Raw genomic sequence first — 16808 nt, 5'->3', positions numbered from 1 at the left:
GACCATGCAAAAGTCGCAACACTTCCTTCCGCAATGACTACTAAATATGACAAACCCGACGCGAAGTTTCCACATCCGTTTACCTACCTATGGCTCATACACAAACTCCTCAGAGCTCGTCTTTGATTGCTCTGTTTGTGCGGTCATGGCTCTTCGCCTTGAAGCCATCCCCAGGCTGCGCGATCCGCCTGAGCCGGAAGACCTTCGCCGCGTGGCTAGGCACAGTGGCCGTCAACACACCCTTCGGCTCAACATCGCCAATCTTCTTGCCAAACAACCTCGGGTCCTCCTTGTCCAGACCGACAGCGTACGGGATCTCCGTGGCGTTATACCAGTTCGCGTCCCTGAAGATCCTGATCCGGGCGTCGTCGCTCTCCGCGTCAAAGAGCGCCTGCGCCGTCTCCGTCGGCATGCGATCCGCCCACAGATCGTGAACAGCCCACTTGTACTTCACCTGTGGCGCCGAGCCTCCAGGGCCGTCAGCGACGAAGATCTCCGCAAGCGACGACTTCATGTCCACCTCGGCGCCCGCGGCGTTGAGGAAGATGACGACCTGGTCGCCGTTCTCCAGCCGTCCGCTCCAGACCTGCGTCTCCGCGACGCCGAACTCGTCCGGCACCAAGCCGCCGCCGACATCCCTCCTGACTCGAAGAGCGCTGCGGCCGTGGGGGTCCTGGCTGATGGCGATAATGGCGGGGTTGTTCACGATGCTGAGCGCCTCGGCGGGCATGTCGCGGAGGTCGTTGCCGAGCATCAGGGGCGACTTGAGCGCAGCCCAGAGGGCGAAGTGGGCTTTGTACTCCTCGTCCGTCATGCCGCCCTGCCCGACCTCGAGCATGTCGAGATCGTTCCAGCCGCCGGGGATGGACTTGTCGGCGAAGGCGGCGACGCGGTTGATGATGAACAGGACGGAGCAGTGGGTTCCCGGGGCGATGCAGAAAGGGTCCGCGGCGGTGTTGCAGCTGCAGAGATCGTCGGGACGGGTGAAGGAGTCGTAGATGTCGCCGGACATGCGCCAAGAGTTGGCAATGGACATTCCCCACTGATCGATCGTTAGCAGATTCCAGGTCCGGCCGAAATAACAAGAGATGAATAGGATATTGTGGACGACGGTAACAACAGGAAACATGGGGGCATAGGAAGGAGCAATCAGGCAGACATACCGTGTGCACATAGTCTTCACCCCAGTTGCAGAGGTTGAGAGAAATCGGTCGGCCAGTCTCCTGCAGGGCATCGGACATCTTCTTGAATCTATTGAAGGAGATTTCGGGCGTGCCCATCCGGCCCATGTGGAAACAGTTGTCGTACTTGAGGAAGTCGATGCCCCAGGAAGCGAAGCTCTCGGCATCGTCCTTCTCGTGGTCCAGAGAGCCGGCTTGAAAGTGTCAACCAGACTTTCAGGTGGATAGAGACACACTCATAAACTTACCGAATCTGGCGCAGGTCATCTCGCCAGCCGTGGAATACATGCCATATTTCATGCCATGCTCGTGGATATGATCGGATACGTGGTTGAGGCCGTTGGGAAACTTTTCAAGGTTCGGCTGAAGCTTGCCCTCTGCATCACGGCCGTTCTCATCTTGCCAGCAGTCATCCAGAACGACGTGGTTGTATCCCAAGTCGCGCAGGCCAAGGCTCACGATGCGGTCCGAAGTGCTCAGCAAGAGGTGCTCGGAGACATCGCAGGCGAATGCGTTCCAATTGTTCTGTTCATGGTCAGTCATCCAGTCTCATATACCGGAAGGCTGCCAACGACTTACCCATCCCATTGGAGGTGTGTCAGCCAGTCCGTTCATGAGCGCGGCGACGCGGCTGGCCGATGCCAACGCGGTCACAAAACCCAGCGATCTTGGTGTCATTTTGACATTCATGTGACCACAGAAATAGCAATGGGTTCTGCTAGTTTCTCGGCTCGATGAAATAGGCACAAAGTCGTTCGGGCTTCCGTTCTTATACCGAGCAGACGGTCAGCAAAGGTAGCATAGCAGATCCATTCAGCCCCGCCATCGTGGCCTCCAACATCACGTTTCGCGGGCTCCGACTTACATGATGCCGGCCGCCAAGAGAGGGGCACGGAGGGGCAACTGGCCGGCGAGGTCATGTAAACGGAGCGTGCTGCCGACAGGGGGCGGAATACTCGTCGAGTTTCCCGCCGCCTTCTCCGCACTTCCAGGTTCCAACCAACCATCCCCCCGAGTCATTCGGATCCGCTGGTCAAACGGCCTGAGCACTGCATCTCGGGGGGAGGGCCTGGCAAATGATCGGAAGGAATACCTGCAACTGTTGCCAAGAAGGCACCCCGCTGCTATGCCGGGTGTTCACTGGCTCGTGAGAATTTTTGCAGCCCTTGCCGGCGTATTTCTCGGAAGATGAGTCCCTCACCTCACCCCAGGTCACGAACATGAACGGCTTCATGGCTGTGTGTGTGGCATGTGAGAGCGCGAGATCGAATAAGTCCACTATGTAGTACCCAAGAGCTCAGTCTCCACCGACGGGCCAAGAGTCCAGAATCAGCTCCCCAACTTCACCACACAATCCACCCCCTCATCGGAGCCCCTCCATCGTCCACAGTGACTCCATTTCATCTTCATCCCCGCGCCGGATACTTCCGACGTCCTTTTCCTCCATTGGCTCCGCGAACTCAACCAAAAATCGGAGCATCCAACGGTCCAGGACGAAGCTTGTGTCGATGCTCGTCCGCGCTGTCTCGTGGAATGCTCTCAGACGGCTAATGGCGTGGTCCGTCGTTGGCCAGTAACATCGTAGTTGCAAGATCAGCTCAAAGTTTCTCTCCAAACGCTGGCGAGCCACGCTTATGTCTGCCTCGTTACCGCTGAACAGCAGGGTGTGGATTTGGACCGTGGACGCGATGACCAGTACATGCGCCGTCATGGTATATCTAACGTCAGCGCCGGCTGTTGTTTGCGTGCGGTATACCATGTCGCACAGCCGGGCGGCATGATCTTTGCATTTGTTTGCATACGAGTCTCGGCGCGCGACGGACGCGGATGCCGTAGGGTTGATGGCCGTTGTAGCAGCTGCGCCGTACAGAAATTGGTAGTAAAGCAGTTGCCCAAAGTGATAGTATCCCAAGTACACCGCAGCAAAGGTCCGGCCGAGACCTCGTGCCGCGAACCAGGCAAAGTTTTCGGGTGTATCTCTCATGTTGTCTGGGAGATCTGCAAGCCAGGCTTCCATACGAGCGCTCAAGGTCTCCACGCCCTGCTCCAGAGAGTCCCAGTCAGGGTTCTCGGCCACGCAACGCTGGTTGAAGTCATTGATGTCAAGCAAGATCCTATTCAGCCTCACCATCTGCGAGAGATGTTGCGAGCTCTGGTTCGACAAGGGTGCTGCGGGAACGCTGCGGCTCATCGATAGGAACGGCAGATCGTCCATCGGCAGGGGAATGTCGGATCTCGCCGGTAGCAACTTGGGCAGCTTGACTGCGGTGGATGACCACACGTCAATCATGCAGAGTGACCACCAAACTGGGGACCTGTCAGTCGGGCTTCTCGTGCCTTGCAGATGAACTTGGCATCGGAGGATCGTCTTACCCCTTATATTGATCTCGCGTTCCAAGAGGCTGGTTGCTGGTCGGTTGGGGAGGTCCAGCAGCTGTGCCATGCGACATGCTACGCCATAGTAGATGTTTTCCGTTTCCCCATCCCCATCGGCTGTTGCTGCGGCTCCCACCAGCACACAAAGTTGGATGGTGGTTAACGACACATTGCGAAGGTTGGTCAGCTTCTCAGCAGCTGTCAGATATACACGTCCTCTGTCCCGCGGGTCAATGTCCGCGAAGGAGGGGTCGGTCGAAAATCTGGATTGTTATCAGATCTCTGTCCGTCTTCATTATCAATGAGTCTTGGCGACGCATGGATGACGCACCTGGCAGACAAGGCACAGATACCGTAGAGGAGTCCGTGAGGCACCCGGTCGGCGAGAGCATCCTCAATAAAGCTTGGCCGGTGAAAGAGGGAGTGGAACTGGTCATGGATGTAGTCGAAGTAGAGTCTCACCAGATCCAGCCGGACGGGCAGACTAGGCAGAGTGGCATGCGGCGTGGTCTCACATCGGGAGCACCAACCACTCACATGGGATCCGGGTGACGGGCTTGATTGTCCTTGTTGTTGGTGCTGCCGTTCCTGTTCTTCCTGATTTTTCTTGCGCTCATTTTCTCTTTGCTCGTAGTACCCGCCTTGAGGTGGTTTCTGGACGCATTTGATCCCCCTTTCGTGGCAGTAAATGCAGTCTTCGAGGCCCTCCCTGGAGTGGCATTTGCGCCGCCGGGCTCTGCAGGATCATGTCAGGCAATTCTTTCCAGCGCAGGGACGTCATGTGAAGACGATGGGGCAACCGAATATGTACCGACATGCAGCACAAGCCGAAGGTTTCCGCATGCCGCGGAAGTGACCTCGGAGCAAAGGCCGCTGTGCTCGTCAAGCGGCGCGCAACGAGTGTTGGACAGGTACAGATGGGGCGTTTGGTATTGACGACAGTGAGAAAATGACACCAAAAAATTACTGTCCCTGGGCTGCTCTATTTCACCACGCGTTGGTTACCCGGCCGAGTTCGAGTGACCAGGGGCCCTCCCTGTCGGTATCCTACGCTCGATTGGGGGCTAGCGGCGGAATACTGACGCACTCATTTGCGTTTGCCTTACCCAAAACCCCTATCAGTGCGCAATTTATTACCCCTCCACGCCACTTTTTACCATCAATAATAACGCCACTAACATCAATTAACACACTTCTTAACGTAATTTAGGCTTTTTAATACTATTTAGAGCGTAATATAGGTATAATATCATAATACTAAAGTAGGATAATAATAATCTAGCCTCTATATAACTAGTATAGTTATTAAAACTAGTAATATTATATAAAAGTGAGAATATCTCCCTAAAACTAGGATTTCTACTAATAAAACTAGTAATATAAAAATCCTTCTTACCTACCTTAGTTCTCTAAAAAGAAGATTATAAGAGAAAGCTTATACTATATTAACTTTAATCTAACTTAAAATATATTATTTTTAATAAAATAGCTATAACAGAAAGCCCCTAGCTAATTATAAAAAGGATAGCAAACTCCTCTATTAGCTTTAAGAGAGGTAAAGCTAGCCTAATTAATAAGAGGTATAATAGTAATTAGAACTCTTAAAGTAGAGTAAATATAAGAGGAAAAAGGTTTTATACTAATAGTAGTATATATAAACCTATAATTAAAGTTATTACTTAATAGCCTTAACTATAAATAAACTTCATAAATAAGTAGTATAACTTATTAATACTAGAGGTAATAGATAATAGTACTAATAAGGTTAAGGAGATATAATAACTAAAAGTTAATAATATTAAAGCTATTATTAAGGCTATTACTAAAGCTATTATTAAGACTACTATAAAGCTACTAATTAATCTTACTACTAAAGAGAATAATCCCTTTAAGGAATATTTATTACTACCTCTATTATAACTATTACTACTACTACTACCTCTTATAGAACTTTAAGTTTATATAAAGATTAAGATTTCTAAAAATAGTATTAAAATATAACTAAATATTAAAGTTAGAGAGATTAAATAAAAGAATATAAATAACTAAGCTAAGTATATTATTTATAATATAATTAGAAACTTCTATTATAAGTACACTTCATAGTATAATAATTACTTTTTTATATTTAACTCTACCTAAATCACCTTCCTCTCTAGCTTAAATCGTTAAGCTATATTCTCTAAAGAGATATTCTATATTAACTACTAAAAGCTTAATAACTAAGACTTATAGCTATTTAAATACTAAAGATAGATTAGTAATACTATTAAGAATAATAAGAAGAAGAATAAGTTATTATAAATTAAGATTATTACTCTTATTATATTAAAACTACTTAACTAATATATACTAATCTCTATAAGCTATTATTATAAGTCTTAGTAGTTATCTCTAATACTATCTAGTATAAATTCTACTTAAATAACCCCCTTAGTTAGAGTAATACTACTTTAAAACTCTATTAAGATACCTTTATAACTTAGTATAACCTTATAAACTTTATATTAGAACAATAACTTTATTAAGCCTATTCTTATTAAACTTAGTAATATTAGTAAACTATTATATTAATAGAGATAATAGAACAACCTATTATTAACTAATAAGTTAAAATAAAAAAAGACTTAAAATATATATTAAGTAATTTAAGCCCTCTATAAGTATAAGTTAGAAGTTAAATACTTTAATAATTATAATAATATCACTAATAACTACTATATCACTTATCCTTTTACCTCATTAAGCCTACCTATTTATCTTCAGATCTATAAATAATATCTTATAGCTTAAGCTAAAGCTATAGCTAATAGAGAAATAACTATTAATAAGCCTCTAGAGAATATTATTATTAATATAACCTCACGCTATAATAACTACTTCTATAAGAGTAAATCTAAGCTATAGAGTAAGGTTATACTAAAGGTAAATAGTAGTAAAAGTAATAGAGATAGTACTAATAAGCTTAATCTACCTTCTTTTAGCCTCTATATTATAAACTAAGTTAATATATTATCACTATTACTATTCTATAACCTCATACTACTAACTTATCTTTATTATAACTACTATACTCCTACTTAGTTATTATTACTAGTACTACTACTAATAAGACTACTATTAACACTACTATATACTAAGAAATAGGATTTACTAATTTTATCCTCCTCTCTACCTATTCCTCAGATTAAGCCTATACTACAACTTCTCTATAAATATCTAAAGTATCTATAAAGAACAAAAAGGACTAAAGATACTAAATAGGATATTAATCTCTCTACTACTCTTAACGCTATTCTATAAGCTTATTTCTAACTTAAATCCCTTTAAAAAGCACTAACCAATTAGTTTAATAAAAATAATATCCCTATAGGCATTACAAAAACAATCAGAAGCAAAATCAAATAATTCCTAATTAAGCAAAATATTATAAATTTAATAACTAACTATAGTTTATACCTACCTCTTTATAATATTAAAAGCTAATAGATTTTTAAGTAGATAACATAATACTTCTAGATAATATAATACTTCTAGCTAATACTATTAAATAAAACCTTCTAATTAAAGCAACTAATAATATTCACTCTCCTACTACTTCTCTTACCTAATCACTTAATAATAATAATAATAGTAAACTTTAATAAGTAGAGAGGGGTTTTTTCCTACTTCTTTATATAAATATAAAGATCTTAACCTTAATAACTAATAATAATTTATCTAATAAATAAGATATACCTCTAATACTATAACTAAAAAGAAATATACTATAATTAAAGCGTTATAAAACTAACTAACTATTAAGATTAGATTATTTTTATTTTATATTAATATTACGTTCTTTTAAGTAAAAAAGCCCTTAATAATATTAAAGTTAAATATAACTATAGCTACAAACTTAACTTTATAGTAAGCTCTCCTCTCTATTAATATCTCTATCTATTTTAATATAAATACTATAATAATAAAAATAATATAAAATAGCGTTAGTATTTTTAGCTACTTTAAAGGTATAGTTATAAAGAAAGTCTATAAAGAAGGTATCTATTACCTCAATCTATTTATACTTTATATATTACCTCTATAAATAAGTTTTAAAGTTACTAAAGAACGCCTTAATAAGGTTAAAATCTAGTAAGTATGCAGGTAAATATAGCAATTTAATACTATACTATTAATAGATATCCTCTAACTACTTTTAGTTATATTATATTATATTATTTATAACTAAGACTAACTTTAAACTAAAAAACTTCCCTATCTTTAGTAATATAAAGTTCTTAATTTAATATAAGAAGCTATTAATATCTATATATTTAAGATAAATAATATAATTAAGAAGACTATTAATAGTAAGAGCTAGTAAGATATAATACTATATACCTCTTTTTATAACACTCTACTTTAATAGCTTTATACCCTTTAGTATTTAACTTATATATCTAATACTACTTTAATAATTAATACTACTCTTATTAATAAAAATAAATATATTAGTAGTATAGTTATAAATTAATATAATATATACTTCTCATATAACTTAGTTTTATTACTAAGTAATATACTAAATCTTCTTCTTCTTCTATTAGATCTTTTTGAAGTAGTAAGAGATTACTAATATAAATATAGATAAATTAAACTCTTCTATAAGAAAACCTTAAACTTTATTAAAATAGTAGTTAGTCTTATTATATAAAAGCTTAAAGATTACCTCCTTATAAATTAATAATATCTTATAATACCTAAAACCTACTAGTTAATATAGTTTTAGTATATCTTTAGATATCTCTTATTATTAATAATAGATTTAAACTATTATAATATTATACTTAATAAGCTCTATAATTAACTTATTATTAAAGTAATAAATAGGTAGTAACTCTTTTAGCTAAGCTTATTACTTACTACTTAATAGCCTTAGTATTATTTACTCTATAATATTAGTATAATTTTAATTAAATATAGTACTAGTAAAGAGGATAGATAGTAAGAAAGCTATATTATATATACTTCATATTACTAAATAGGTTTAATAATAAGATCTCTAGTGTTAATATATTTAAGGCACTTTATTATTAAAAGATAAGATATAGTTATATAAATATTATGAGGTAAAAAGAAGCTTATTAATAATACTAATAATTAATTTATACCTAGATTTCATAATAATATATATTAATTTATTAATAATACTAGCTAGATAGATAATAATAATATTATAAGCCCTAAATTAATATAATTAGTAATAATTTTAGCCCCCTATAGTACCTTAATACGCTTACTTAAGAGGAGTTAACCCTATAAGGATAAAAAGAAGGATAGTATATAGATTCTAGCGAAAAAAAGGTCTTCTAAAGCTATTAATAATCAATTTATATGATAATTTGCATTAATTAACGCGTTTTTAGCGTTAGCACGTACGAATAGGCAAAAGTAGCGTAGAGGGGTAATAAATCGCGCACTGACAGGGGTTTCAGGTAAGGCAAACGCAAATAAGTGCGGTTTTCTCTCTCAACCCCGGCTCAGAGCATTGAGTCGTGTCACCCACAGTCGTCTGACGAATGATGGCACCTGGTTGCTTCCCCAAAAGTCTCGACCGACCATCGTCTCCAACCCGGAGAATTCCCCATGGGACCCTCCCATCAGCACCTCGATGTGCGGCTTTGGTCCTCAAAACGTGCGATGCCAACGCTGCCCCCATCATGGGTTCGTCTGGGTTCTCCGCACATCCTCGGCAATACCAGGAGATTGGATTGGGCTCTGGCCTGTTCAGATGGCAACTGTTGTGTTGCGTTGCAGGGTGTGAACAGCCCCCGCGTTCTTGTCTATAAATGCGACCTCGCGCCCTCTCCAACTATAGTCATGATATGGGAATAACCTCATTCTCGACGGCCCGGTTTCTTCGGCGATTCCTTACAATCTGATTCGACATGTCGCAAGACAAGGCCATTGGCGCCGATTCGGTGCCAGCCGCCAGCCACCACAATGATCATAACCAAGGCGAAGCCATCACGGCGATGCAGATCGAGCGTGGGATGAGCGTTCGAGACTCTCTTAGATTCTGGCCCAAGGCCGTGATATTCTCGTTCATCATCTCTCTGGCTATCATCATGGAGGTACGCTGTCGCCCGTCCTGGGAGACTCAGTCATAGCGAGGTACTAACAACCCGCAAAGGGTTACGACACCAACTTGATGAGCAACTTTTACGTCTTTCCGGCGTTTGCGAACCGTTATGGAGACGAGATCAATGCCAAGGGTGAAATGATCGTCTCGTCCCGGTGGCAAACAATCATCAACAACGGTGTCCAAGTCGGCTCCATCCTTGGTCTCATCCTCAATGGCTTCATCACCGAGTGGCTTGGATACAAGAAGACTATGGTCGTCTCTATGGTCGCGATGATTGGTGCCGTCTTCATTCCGTTCTTCTCCAATGGTCTACCGATGTTTCTTGCTGGTGCTCTTATTCAGGGTATCCCATGGGGCATCTTCCAGACCTTGGCTGTCACCTATGCTGCCGATATCTGCCCTATGGCACTCAGAGGCTACATGACGTCCTGGGTGTAAGTTTTTTTTCCGATCGCAGATGATGCGAACATCAACTAATGGGCGCAGTAACATGTGCTGGGTTATCGGAGGACTCATCAGCAGCGGCATGCTTCGTGGTCTGTTGCAGATTGATAATCAGTGGGGTTATCGTATTCGTAAGTGATGAGGGAGAGACAATCGACCGCTTCGCTGACTTTGATACAGCCTTCGCGATTCAATGGGTATGGCCTATCCCCATCATCATCGGCACCTTGTTCGCCCCAGAGAGCCCTTGGTGGCTCGTTCGCCAGAACCGCATGGAGGAGGCCAGAGAAGCGGTCCGCAGCTTGACATCTCCTCAGAGTGGCGTCCACTTTGATCTGGATGCCCACATGGAGATGATGCGACTCACCAACCAATTTGAGATTGAGGTCAGCTCCGGAACTCACTACTGGGACTGCTTCCGTGGCATCGACCTCCGCCGCACCGAGATTGCGTGCATGGTCTGGCTGACCCAGTCTTTCTGCGGAGTGCCTTTCATGGGCTATGGTGTGCAGTTCATGACAAGCGCCGGTCTCAGTAAAGAAAGCGGATTCTCAATGGGCTTGGTACAGAACTGCATCGGTCTCATCGGATGCATCATCGCATGGTACATCATGACCCACATTGGCAGACGCACCCTTTACTTGGCGGGCTTGTCGTCCATGGTCGTCATTCTCATCGTCATCGGAGGACTCGGCGTCGGCGCCGAATCGAACGCAAAGTCTTGGGGTGTGGGAGCTCTCATCGTCGTGATGCTCTTCCTCTTCCAGCTTAGCGTCGGTCCATCTTGCTACACCCTCGTGGCTGAGATGCCATCCACTCGGCTGCGTGTCAAGACTGTCGCACTCGCCCGTGCCTTCTACAACTCGGGTGGCTTCATCGTCAACGCCATTCAGCCTAAGATCATCGGAACAAACGACTGGAATTGGGGCGCCAAGGGTGGTTTCTTTTGGGCTGGTATTGCAGCCCTGTTCCTCGCGTGGACGTTCTTCAGACTGCCGGAGCCGTTTGGTCTCACGTACTCGGAGATTGACTTGCTCTTCGAGCATCGGGTTAGCGCTCGTCACTTCTCGCAAGAGGCAGCCGATGCCCTAAGACCGCAATTGGAGGAGGTCGCCAACCGTCAAGAGAAGATTGCCGCCGTGGTCAGCCACCATGAGCACGAAGTTTAGGCACCGTGTTGTTTGTAAGCCCGGACCTCATGCCCGCAATGCCACTACCATTTGCAGAACCGAGTGCTACATATTACATGTCTATCTACAATCTTTAATGAGTTTCCCCGGTATCTTATTGAAAGTGTTCTTCGCAAAGGCACAGGTTGTCTCATGTGCCAATGCCGAAAGCGGCTAACCGGAGCATTCCTTAACGTCGTGTCATTGCATCACGGCTGAATGTGTGAAAGGCTGAATTGATGGTACCAATGATTTTGCCATTGATCCGTGCCGAAAATGATGTATTGCATTGGTTTCCGCAGGAAATACCGGCCGCATAGACCGAAGAATAATCCCAAAAATACTATGTTGGTCAAAGAGAACAGGCAACATAAACGCCCAAGCTCGTGGGATGTAAATGCAAGCGTCGTCCGACCTCACCTTTTTTCCTAATTAGGATCACGGCAACGAGTTTAATTCCTCGTAATTCCTGCACTGATGAGGTTCAAAAGCCGATAGGTATCTTTGTGCAATTTATCTTCTTGTTGGATTTGTTGGATACTTACTCGAGTTCTTTCCAATATTTCTGCCGCCATTATGATCGCCAACTATCTCACCTTGTATGCGATCACAGCATCTGCAATTATCTCTGTCGGAAGCGCCCTTACTCAGGTCGAGAATGTTGCCCATGTCCCTGAAGGCTGGATATCCCAGGGTAAACCCGAACAAACGGATAGGATCACCCTTTCCGTTGCCCTTAAGCAGCCCAAGCTCAACGAATTGAAGTCTCGCCTCAAGGCTATCAGCAACCCGACTAGCAAGGACTACACAAAACATCTCTCTCAAGAATCCGTAGAGGGTTACCGTGCCGCCAGCCGAGAGGATGTGGATGCCGTACGTTCGTGGCTTACGGCTCAGGATATCGTCGACTTAGAGGTATCCCGGAGTTGGATCAATTTCAATACGACGGTTGCAAACGGCGAGAAGCTTCTTCACACGGAGTTCAACCAGTACAGCTTTAATGGCGGGGTTCCGGTTATTAGAGCCCTCTCATATTCGGTTCCAGAGAAAATCTCCTCAGCCATCGACTTTGTTCATCCTGTCACCAACTTCATGGCCACCTTCCGCCAGCCACTGCGGCTGGATCCGCTCGCCGAGAAATCAAAAGCACCTCCCGGTAAATCAAAGAGCCCCTGCAACGACGGCACTGACCCGATCTGTATCAAATCCCTTTACAAGATCAATTATACAGCCCCCATCGGGAACTCGCCCGTCAAATTCGGCATTGCGGGTTTCCTAGAGGAGTACATCAACAAGGAAGACACCACGACGTTTATAAAGCGTTTTGCACCCGAGATTCTGGAGACGGGCTACGAATTCAGCGTCGAGCTCATCAACGGCGGCGAGAACCGGCAAAGCGCGAATGTCGCCGGCTCGGAAGCTGCACTTGATGTCCAATACGCCATGGCTTTGGGTTATCCTGCCAACGTTGTGTACTATTCCACAGGAGGCCGCGGAACAAAACTAGACAAGGATGGAAAGCCGGATGACTCTCCAAAGTCAGACAACGAGCCTTACCTAGAGTTTCTGGAGTATCTTCTCGCCCGACCGGACGACACCTTGCCCCATGTCATATCAATCTCTTACGCCGATGATGAGCTGAGCGTCCCGCAGCCGTACGCCATCAGGACGTGCGACATGTTCGCTTCTCTCGCAGCACGAGGCGTATCTGTCCTTGCCGCTAGCGGAGACGGCGGTGCACGGGGTACGGGAGGTCTGAAGTGCTACAGCAATGACGGCAAGATGACCGAGATGACTTTACCAACCTTTCCAGCTTCATGTCCGTACGTCACTGCGATCGGGGCTACCACAAACTCTGGGCCGCCCGTTAATGGGGCTAAGTTCAGTACTGGTGGCTTCAGCAACTACTTTGAAAGACCGGAATGGCAAGATGGTGTGGTGAAGAAGTACACCAAGGCCCTCAATGGCACTCTTGACGGTCGTTACAATACCTCCGGTCGTGCTTTTCCCGACATCAGCGCCATCGGTTCCGGTTTTGTCATTCAACGAGCCGGCAAGGAGAGCAGTGTCCTCGGGACCAGTGCCAGTTGTCCTGTCGTTGCGGCCATGATAGCTCTGGTCAATGACGCACGTTTACGGGCTGGAAAGGGTTCAGTTGGCTGGTTGAACCCAACCCTCTACTCCAAAAAGATGCGCGCCGTACTCCAAGATGTTGTTGAGGGAGAAAGCCAGTCTTGTGCCTGGAACGGAGACGCGCCTGGGGGATGGCCTGCGAAGCCCGGTTTCGATACAATCACCGGCCTTGGAGTGCCCAATGATTTTGAGAAGTTCTTCAAAGTGTTTATGGACTTGGACTAATTCCAATTCTGGTAATAGGCTCGTCCAGAGACATTACACACTCATAGGCTGGCTATTTCTAGCTTGTTATTCAATAATCGAGATTATCTTTATTGCCTGAGCCTATTATGAACCAGGGGAAACTTCTATGCGGTCAGAGACGTGATGCAATGAGTTTCGCTCTTACTCGATTACTTTACGGAGCCAGGCTGACGCATCCGTCGGCACTGTCCTCAAGGAAGATACCGCTGAAGATGACTCCCTCGTTAATACCGGAAGGCTGGAAGCCGTTCTTGGTGATGTCACCGGTGCCTCCCACGGGCTTCTTGAGAAGACCAAAATGGTACTGTCCCTGTCCACTGACGTCGTTCTTGACTGCATCGCCCTGGGCCTTGAGGGGATCCTTGCCAGTCGAGTAGAAGACCTTGCTTGTGCTACCCTTATGTTAGTGACATGACTGTCGAAAGCACGTAGCAGTACTCACTTGGCCCCAAAATCCAACGTAACGGCAAAGTTGTGTGTCACACCCTCAGTGAAGGGGGTGCTGAACAAGACAGGAGGCGACGGCTTCGTGTTGACGTTGCCAAAGAGCTGGAGTGTGTCCGGGTTGGCGTTGCTTCCGCCGAGGATAGTGCCAGTCTTGAGGACCATCTGGTTCGTGCTGAAGTCGTTACTCTCTAGGAAAGCCATCTGGTACTCGTGGGATGTATTGAGGGGCCGTTGCGCATCCTTTGCGATGCTGAAGTGGAGGGTCTTCACGCCTGTGGTAGACGGGTCCGTGCCGGAGTTGCTGGACGGGATGAGTTCGGCGCGGCGAAACCCGGTCTGGTTGTTAAAGATGGACTTGTCACTAAAGCTTGTTAGTCCAATTGCAGTTTCGGGTATTAGCCGATTGGCAGTACCTGATGGTGACTTCGACGGGCACGCTCTTCGTGCCGTCAAAAGGAGAGCCAGCCTGCTTGGGCAATTGGAGAACTTGGCTGAAAGCTAAGCCCTTGCCAAAGACGTTCTGAGGATTGAAGAAGTTGTTCTTGGCATCGAGAGACTTGAGTGCCGTCCCGGACGGGATGCGTCCATCGAATTGGATCTTGCACTTTTGGGCAGCTGCTGTCGAAGCAAGCCAGAGAAGAGTGAATGACTGAATGCACACCATGATGAAGTTGGACCTGCCGAGTGGGATAATGAGTGAAGGTGGTGCGAAGTTAGAAAAGAAAGACGCTCAGGTGAGATGTTGGACAAGAATTGAAAAGATGGGAGCAAAGACAAAACTTCACGGGGCCGGAAGCATCGTGGCATTTGTAGACATCACGATTGTTGGGTTGACAGCAAACCCTAGCCGGGGAGTTCATATGATGCACCGATTAATGTCGAATCATGCGCTCTTGGCACTTGTTTGGAGGTATGGTTCATCGAGTGTTGACTTTCGGAACCAGACGAGTAGGGCGCTGCAAGGTAGCATTGGACCGGCGAAAAAAGGATACGGAGACTAAAATGAGCGGCGAGCTGAGGAAGGTTTTCTCCATGTCGGGGTTTCGTGGGGTGAGGAAACCGGAGATGTGGTTGACACGAGTCCGGCTAGCCAACCGGCGGTGGCAGAGGAAGGCCGTCAGGACTGTCACAAGGGAGTGGAGGCAAGACGATCAAACAGCATCGTCTCAGGGACCGAACTGTGGTCTCGCCCGAAGATGCCGCGAAGCACGGAAAGATCAGATGGACCATGCCGGCGGGCGGGTGCAAGTGATGCCACGTTGGGACCAGCTGGGAATCCTTGCAGCGGCGGTTGTTTGCCTGTCATGCAGCCGTCTCGAGTGGTAACTTGTATCGTGTGTTCAGCCCAGCGGCCTTGCATCTTGGGATTGAGGCTCTGGGCCTGACTCGATTTCCCGGAATAGCTTCTAGAAGGGCGTGGAGACTGAAAATATCCCGATGCCAAGCCGTCGGATCTGTTGCGATGATAATCTGCAGCGTATGGAGGCATCCCATGCGCCTCGTCAATGGCAGCAGCATCGCGTCTCTGAATAGTGATTGTTTTTCTCCTGAGGAGTGTCGGACCCGCCCGTCCAAAGCAAGACTGATAGTTTGGCGAAGTTGAGAGCCGGCTATGATAACTCCATTGCCCTCGATCCCGTTAGCGGCCTCGTTCTGAGGTGCCTATCATCAGGAGGTCAAGCATGACTGCGCCGAAAGGCTTAAGTCCCGCCCGGTGCTCTCCATTAGCTTGGCATGGCATTGAAGAGATTCTCCTTGAGCATTGGACAGGTGTTGTTTGCCCCGCAAGATGATATGGAGAAGTGAGCGAGAAACATTCATTTCTTGGCTTGGTCAGAGATCCCAACCCGAGGTGCCCAGGTACCTGATGTATGAATGCGGGAAGTGCTGTGTTTGAGAGACCGTCTGCCTTAACGTCTGTGTTGCATCCCCACTTTCCGTGTTTCTTTATCGGGGCCTTATCGTTATCTTATCGATAATCGATGGAGCTTCGGTGATCTCACTTAGCGATCTGCGCTGGGCAGTTGGCGTCTGTCCGGCCGCCGTTCGTTCGTTCACTGAACCGAATCACTGAAATGGAAAGTGGAGAGGCGAGGTCCCTTCGGCCAGTCGCGGTTGCAAAACAACATCCGATTCAGCAAGATCCTCGAACGAACGTACCTTCCAACCTTCCGTCCATAACGCCAAATCACCAACCAGTCTCGTGCCTCCTTCTTTTGTGTGTCGCCTCTCGCGATCGAATTTGCATGATTCCCTTCTTTTCGAGATCCGGAATTGGGCAACGCGCTACCTGGAGCTTACCCCGTTAAGCTTTAAAGCTTTGGTCTTTCCGAGCCCGTTCTGAGACGCGTCTGTTCGTTCGAGGTCAAGCTTGGGCCTGGAACTTCCCTTTCGCCTCACCATATCACCACCTCTCTTACCTACATTACCTTTCGCCTCCAACAACACCTCTGCAAACCCGCGATTCCCGACTTGTTGACGGACTGCATTTCAACCTGCATTTCGAGCCGGCAGCGACATCAATCGACCTAGGAGCCTCGCGACCGATTTCAACCCGTCGCGAAATTCGTCCACTAGCTCCTCGTCGCGAACCCCGGTCAACTGTCAGTTCCCGCTCTGTCCACCGCGTCGGTACCGCAACCATCCACAATTCTTCCCCAGTCGCGTCGCAAAACGCTCGTTCAA

The 16808-nt window shown here is 46.0% G+C and overlaps 5 protein-coding genes across 5 annotated transcripts; 2 read left to right on the top strand and 3 right to left on the bottom strand.

The window, feature by feature from the left end:
- Positions 1–109: 109 nt before the first annotated feature.
- GCG54_00014167 (Alpha-galactosidase) lies at positions 110–1859 on the bottom strand (the record flags this gene model as incomplete). The annotated part of the gene is made up of 4 exons (XM_045414008.1): positions 110–1042; positions 1164–1375; positions 1430–1706; positions 1761–1859. 4 exons carry the CDS (start codon positions 1857–1859, stop codon positions 110–112), a joined length of 1521 nt encoding a protein of 506 aa, XP_045269112.1.
- Positions 1860–2544: 685 nt separating this feature from the next.
- GCG54_00014166 (uncharacterized protein) lies at positions 2545–4174 on the bottom strand (the record flags this gene model as incomplete). Its single annotated transcript, XM_045414007.1, has 4 exons — positions 2545–3488; positions 3555–3820; positions 3889–4041; positions 4095–4174. 4 exons carry the CDS (start codon positions 4172–4174, stop codon positions 2545–2547), a joined length of 1443 nt encoding a protein of 480 aa, XP_045269111.1.
- A 5313-nt stretch (positions 4175–9487) lies between these two features.
- On the top strand, positions 9488–11297 carry GCG54_00014165 (General alpha-glucoside permease; the record flags this gene model as incomplete). Its single annotated transcript, XM_045414006.1, has 4 exons — positions 9488–9673; positions 9733–10118; positions 10171–10259; positions 10309–11297. The coding sequence occupies 4 exons, from the start codon at positions 9488–9490 to the stop codon at positions 11295–11297; spliced, it is 1650 nt and encodes a 549-aa protein (XP_045269110.1).
- A 576-nt stretch (positions 11298–11873) lies between these two features.
- GCG54_00014164 (Tripeptidyl-peptidase sed3) lies at positions 11874–13655 on the top strand (the record flags this gene model as incomplete). Its single annotated transcript, XM_045414005.1, has 1 exon — positions 11874–13655. The coding sequence occupies one exon, from the start codon at positions 11874–11876 to the stop codon at positions 13653–13655; it is 1782 nt and encodes a 593-aa protein (XP_045269109.1).
- Positions 13656–13830: 175 nt separating this feature from the next.
- On the bottom strand, positions 13831–14787 carry GCG54_00014163 (uncharacterized protein; the record flags this gene model as incomplete). Its single annotated transcript, XM_045414004.1, has 3 exons — positions 13831–14068; positions 14119–14484; positions 14537–14787. 3 exons carry the CDS (start codon positions 14785–14787, stop codon positions 13831–13833), a joined length of 855 nt encoding a protein of 284 aa, XP_045269108.1.
- Positions 14788–16808: the final 2021 nt, after the last annotated feature.

The sequence above is a fragment of the Colletotrichum gloeosporioides genome (assembly GCF_011800055.1).
Source record: "Colletotrichum gloeosporioides strain Lc1 chromosome Unknown consensus_14, whole genome shotgun sequence".
In the NCBI taxonomy this organism is placed as follows: Eukaryota; Fungi; Ascomycota; class Sordariomycetes; order Glomerellales; family Glomerellaceae; genus Colletotrichum; species Colletotrichum gloeosporioides.
Note: the sequence above shows the minus strand (reverse complement) of the source record. Positions and strands in the feature narration are given on the sequence as shown.